The sequence below is a fragment of the Solanum tuberosum genome, unplaced genomic scaffold (genome assembly GCF_000226075.1).
Source record: "Solanum tuberosum cultivar DM 1-3 516 R44 unplaced genomic scaffold, SolTub_3.0 scf00202, whole genome shotgun sequence".
Taxonomy (NCBI): domain Eukaryota; kingdom Viridiplantae; phylum Streptophyta; class Magnoliopsida; order Solanales; family Solanaceae; genus Solanum; species Solanum tuberosum.
The window spans coordinates 774,773-780,772 of record NW_006239128.1 but is presented as its reverse complement, the minus strand read 5'-3'; the positions used below and the strand labels follow the sequence as shown (position 1 = coordinate 780,772).

At 30.6% G+C, this 6,000-nt stretch overlaps 1 protein-coding gene across 1 annotated transcript; it reads left to right on the top strand.

Moving 5' to 3' along the window:
- Positions 1–3,577: 3,577 nt before the first annotated feature.
- On the top strand, positions 3,578–5,106 carry LOC102587407 (uncharacterized). Its single transcript, XM_006355690.1, has 3 exons — positions 3,578–3,707; positions 4,011–4,188; positions 4,878–5,106. The coding sequence occupies exons 1-3, from the start codon at positions 3,578–3,580 to the stop codon at positions 5,104–5,106; spliced, it is 537 nt and encodes a 178-aa protein (XP_006355752.1).
- The last annotated feature ends 894 nt before the right edge of the window (positions 5,107–6,000 follow it).

Below are 6,000 nucleotides of genomic sequence, written 5' to 3'. Positions count from 1 at the left end.
TGTTTAGTTAGATTAGAATTTTATATATATATATATATATATATATATATTATGCTATATGTTGATTTCTTTTAAGTTTATAGGTTCTAATAGCAATCTTAAATTGATATGTAATAATAATTGAGTTTACGATAGTTCAAAATTTATATACATTTACTCAATTCTCTCTATATATATATGTTTGATTTATATAAAATTAAACTCATTGAGTTCCCGTAAATTCGCACGTGAATACCACATGCGCATATGCATTTAGGTGAACTTGAGTGACTATGTTATCGCAAAAAATATTTTAGTTACTTTAATGTAAATAAAGTTCAATATAAAATGTAACATTATAATATATATTTTTATATTTTTTTTTACAAATAACTGAATAAGTGTTATAAATAATTCAATTGTGCTTATATATAAGATATTTATGTGTGTATAATAATATATGTATATTGGTTTACATTTTTGACCAAGCGATCAACTGTGTAACTTTCTTAAAAAGTAATGAAATCTTTAGATATTTTGAATATCTTTTAAAGGTATTTTATGGGACAAGAACATCGCAGACAAATAATTGTTCTTGTATTTAATCTACTACTGAATCTGTCCCTCCTCTAGATTGGAATTCAACAACAATAATTATTTAGAAATTCTATTTAAAGCAACAAAAAGTTCGTCTTATTATATGTGTACATCATAGCGTTTCTCTTTTTCCTCTTTTCAAATTATTTAATTAAAGAAATTTATTTTACATAGTGTATTTTTATTTGACAATATATAGTGCTATTGACAAGAGGACAATTATAGAGGGATGATTTTTATGTATCGTGACTTACGTCTCGTCCTGCACTATATAAATATTGTTTTGCACAATGATTTAAACTTAATTTTTGTCTATTGTGTTTCTCCTTTGGTAATCTTAAAATATATATTTGAAAAAAGAATGAGTTTGGTGCAGCCTCATAAACTTGAAAGGACTAAAAACAACTAAAACTATTTATTTTCACTAAGTTAGTAATTGGTTTCTCTTATTTGGAGTTCAATATTTATTGTGGTGTTTGATTAATTTAGATTCACATTAAAAAGCACTACATAATTTAGTAAGCAAAGCGCACATTGCTTACTAAAAGGGACTTCAAGTCTTCACTCCAACACTAACCCGAGATATGTGGTTAATAATGAAGCTAAAGATCAATATTTACCACTCTATTTATGATATTCATAATTCGATATGAGTCGATTTTCCTCTAAAAATATCAAATCAATTAAGTTGATTTTTTCAAAAAATTTAATTGATAGAGCCTTAACTTCAGACCTTAGAATTCCAAAGTTTGAACTGCATTTAAATTTCAGTTCTAAGATCTGAGGTTAAGCTCTGATAATTGGAGAGGTTGTTAAATTTTAAATATTGGCTACACTTTAAATAACAATCTTAAAATCGGCTATTTTGTGGACTATTCCCAAGGCCCAAGCCCATACCAATAACCAGTCACCGGCCACTCACCAGTAGTCTGGCCCATTTCCAATGGGCTTTTTCCAAGAGTCACCCTATGTTAGAAACTTAAAAAGATGTTTTATGTGATAATTAAGAATAGGGGAACTTTCGCATATAGCCACTCAGAAATAGCTTAATTACCCTTCATAGCTATAGTTTGTTAATTACTATTCGTAGCTACATGTTATAGGGAGGAGAGTGGCGAGCGAGATTGGGAGAGGGAGGAGAGAGGCGAGCGATAGAGGGCAGAGAGTGGAGAGAGGCAAATTGTATATGTATATCTATCAAATAATTGTATATATGTAACTGGTATACATATGTATTTGTATATCTGACGAGCAAGATTGAGAGAGGGAGGAGAGAGGCGAATTGTATATATATATATAACTTATATACATATTTATTTGTATATCTGGCGAGAGAGATAGGGAGAGCGAGGAAAGAGGCGAGTGAAAAAGGTCAGAGAGAGGAGAGAGGCTAATTGTATTATTTGTATATATGTCATGTAATTGTGTATATATATATATATATATATATATATATATATATATATATATATGTGTGTGTGTGTGTGTGTGTGCGCGCGCGCGCGCGTATAATTTGTATTTGTATATGTATAAAAGAGGACAAGTGACATATATAATTAAAGCTAAAATTAAGCTGCGAACTGTAATTAATTCAAACTATAGCTATATTAGCTTTAACTCATATATGTTTGCCTTTTTGCGTAATTTACCCTAAAGTATATGCTACGTAAAATTAAAGTTAAATTCTATAGAGTGATGATGAGATAAATTGTGTTATATAGGACAGAGTGATATTGTTTTGTTCAAGAACTATGTTAAGAAAATGTGAATGACGGAGATAAGAATGTTGAGGTGGATATCGATATGCATACCAAGAATCTAGATATAAAATATAAATGAAAATTTTCAAGATTATGTAGGGAGTGACTCCCATGAAGATTAAAGATACGAAAAATGAGATTGAGAGATATACAATAGATTATTTAGTTAAGAAGTGTAAGGGGTAAGTATATAGGCATGAGGAAGGGTAGAAGTAGACCTAAAAAGTATTGGGATAAGATGATTAGAAAAGATGCAGAATTTCAGCTCACCAAGGACCATACAATCCATGATAGGAGAGAATGTGAAGATCGGAGATTAGAATAGAATATTAGTAAGCAATCGGACATATTTCATTCCATTTCTTAGAATATTAGTGTTATTCTTATTGATTTAATTTCGTTATCTTTATATTTAATTTCTGTCATTATTTGTTTTAACAACCTTTCTACCCAGAGGTGTATGCAGGATGGGGTCACTGGATTCACGTGAACCCATGCTCCCCTCATGAAATCATATATAGTAGTGTTATATTTTTAATTTTTTTTGTTAAATATAGATATGTGAACCCACAATCGAAATATTATATAATGCTATGATGATTGAGATTAGAAATTTGAATTTTATATCTATCTTTTATTTTTTTTCTTTCTAAAATTAGGTACCACCTCTCTAAGTGATTATTGGTAGCATTTTTGGCATTTTAATTAATTAAGCATTTTAATTTTGAACTTATAAATTTAAAATTTTATATGTTTTCAATGATACGAACCTAAATGTCAAACCAATTAGATCCACCTTTTTATAATAGTGCAACTATCACTCCAAAATCTTGAATACCCCTCTGTTTCTACCTTTTCAAAAATAAGAATAAGGTCATGAATCTATGTATATCGTACTCTTTCCAAATTTCACTTATACAATTTATTAATCATTATAAATACTCAATTGATTTCTAGCTAGTTGATAGACATTGCATGCATGATCAATAATATTAGAGAATCCAAAGTGGACAAGTACTGACACGTGTCCTTCCACCCGTTCAACATTTAAGCAATTAAACATGACACATACCATAGTATAATTGTCTTATATACGTTACGTTGCACCACCTTTGCATTTTTATCCTTTTATTTATAAAAAAATTAACCCCCAAAAATAATAGATTAAAGTTTCTGTTTTAATTGTTGTGTCCATTTTCTGAAATTCTGTGGAAGCAAAGAGAATTTTGGTGAAAGAAAAAATGGCTAGGACAGTAGCTAGGAGTGTTGCAACTCCATTATTGTTTCTAAACTTAATAATGTATTTAATTGTGTTGGGTTTTGCTAGTTGGTGTCTCAATAAGTACATTAATGGCCAAACTAATCATCCTAGTAACTTCCTTTCTCTCTTCTAAATATTTCATTTTTTTAGTTTCATATCTCAATTATCACTCTGACGTGTGTTAGTTTTTTTTTTAATCATTTTTCCTAACTTAAATATCATCATTGTTCAACGAATAATTGATAGTAATTGATAGTTGAAGTATGAAACTTGTACATTTCATAGTTCAGGTGTGAAGCTCAAATAATTGAAACATTTTAGAGAGTGTTTTTACTTGCTATCTCAAAATTAAATGAATAAAAAGTGTAGTTCATTTTCTTGATTATGTATGTATTTTTTTAATTTTTTTTTAGGTTTTGGTGGAAATGGAGCTACGATGTTCTTTCTAGTATTTGCGATACTAGCGGCGGTTTTGGGAATAATATCGAAGGTTTTGGGTGGAAATCATTTGAGGGCATGGAGAAATGATAGTCTTGCTGCTGCTGGTTCCTCAGCTATTGTTGCTTGGGCTGTCACTGCACTAGCTTTTGGGTAAACACTATTTTCTCTGTACTCTGTCTCAATTTATGTTGCATCGATCGATTAAATATCGAAATTTAGGGAAAAAGATTTTTTTTTTGAACTATGTCAAGTTTATGAAATTGATCAATGTTCTAAAATATAGATTTTTTTTCATTGCATTGATTTAAGAAAGAGATGTATTTTTTTATGGTTTTTTAATATTTTAATTTAAATTTAAAATTATCCACTTAATCTTATTTAATTTACCTTTGAAAATTAGATATGATTTTTAAGAAGCGAAACGTGACTTTATCTAAGATAAATTTAAAATAAAAATAATGAAATAACACTCTAGATGAATTTGAACCCTGGTCTCACAGGTGGTTCCTCTACCTTGTTCCGCAACTCAAGAACACTTATGCCCATGAGTGCACTGTTAATTATATTGTAGTTTTTGTCAGTTTCTTAGTATAGATATACATACGTACTTTGATTTTTTTTGAAGTTATATAACGGTTGCACGTGCAACCCACCCATCAAGGTGGGTCTGCCTTTGGTTGCATTTAATCATCTCGTAAAATCGTGATGTGTTTTTTAAGTAAAATTATTGCTCGATTTTTAATGTGTTACATAAATTGGAATAGAGAAACTAGCCGATAATTACTTGATAATCATTTGTGTATATTTTTTTTGTTAATTAATGAAACATATTTATGTAGGTTGGCATGCAAGGAGATAAATATAGGAGGGTGGAGAGGATGGAGGCTTAGAGTCCTTGAAGGATTCACTATAGTTCTAGCATTTACACAACTCCTCTATGTTCTCATGCTTCATGCCGGAATGTTCAGCAGCCGTTACGGTCCCGGTTACCGAGAGCCGGAATATGGCTCCGGCGGAGTACCTCCGGTGGGAGAAAAGGGTGTAGGGGTACCAACAACAGCGGTGTAATCAGTAATGTGAAAGTAGACTTATTTAAGAGATGGGAGTTTTGGACTGTAAATATGTTCTTGTGTGGGTCTTAAGTGGAATGTTTAAATTAAGTTGTGTATGTTCGTAGGACTAGAAATGAGTTTTTGGGCTTTACTAAATTTTGGAAATGATTATAGTTTGGTTGCCTATTACGAGCTATAGTTACAAATGACAAATATTATACCTTCGAACTATCGTAAATGGCATGAAGATATTTTCTCTCATACTTTTGAGATATTGGTGTCTCTGTCATTTTAATTTATTGGTGCTTCTGTCGTTCAAAAATTAAAGCATATATATCTTTTATACTAATGGGTATTTACGTGTCATAATTTTATCCATCGATTCGACATTTATTAAATATTGGATCAACGGATAAGATTGTGCCACGTGTCGTTAAAAGGCATTTACGTATCACAATCTTATCCATCGATTCGATATTTACGTGTCACAATCTTATCCATCAATTTGTATATTTATTAAATATTGGATCAACGGATAAGATTGTGCCACGTGTCGTTAAAGGCATTACGTATCACAATCTTATCCATCGATTCGATATTTACGTGTCACAATCTTATCCATCAATTTGATATTTATTAAATATTGGATCAACGGATAAGATTGTGCCACGTGTCGTTAAAGGCATTTACGTATCACAATCTTATCCATCGATTCGATATTTACGTGTCACAATCTTATCCATCAATTTGATATTTATTAAATATTGGATCAACGGATAAGATTGCGCCATGTGTCCCTATTTAGTCTTCCGTTAGAGTGAATTGGCATATATGGTTTAGTTTTTGAATGGTAGGGGCATTAATGTCCCAAAAATATGACGGATGGTGTCTGCATACCATTTACGATAGT

Coding starts and splice junctions, on each gene's coding strand:
- LOC102587407 (XM_006355690.1), top strand. CDS start 3,578: ATGGCTAGGACAGTAGCTAGGAGTGTTGCAACTCCATTATTGTTTCTA. Junction 3,708..4,010: donor TGGCCAAACTAATCATCCTA/GTAACTTCCTTT, acceptor ATTTTTTTTTAG/GTTTTGGTGGAAATGGAGCT. Junction 4,189..4,877: donor GTCACTGCACTAGCTTTTGG/GTAAACACTATT, acceptor ATATTTATGTAG/GTTGGCATGCAAGGAGATAA.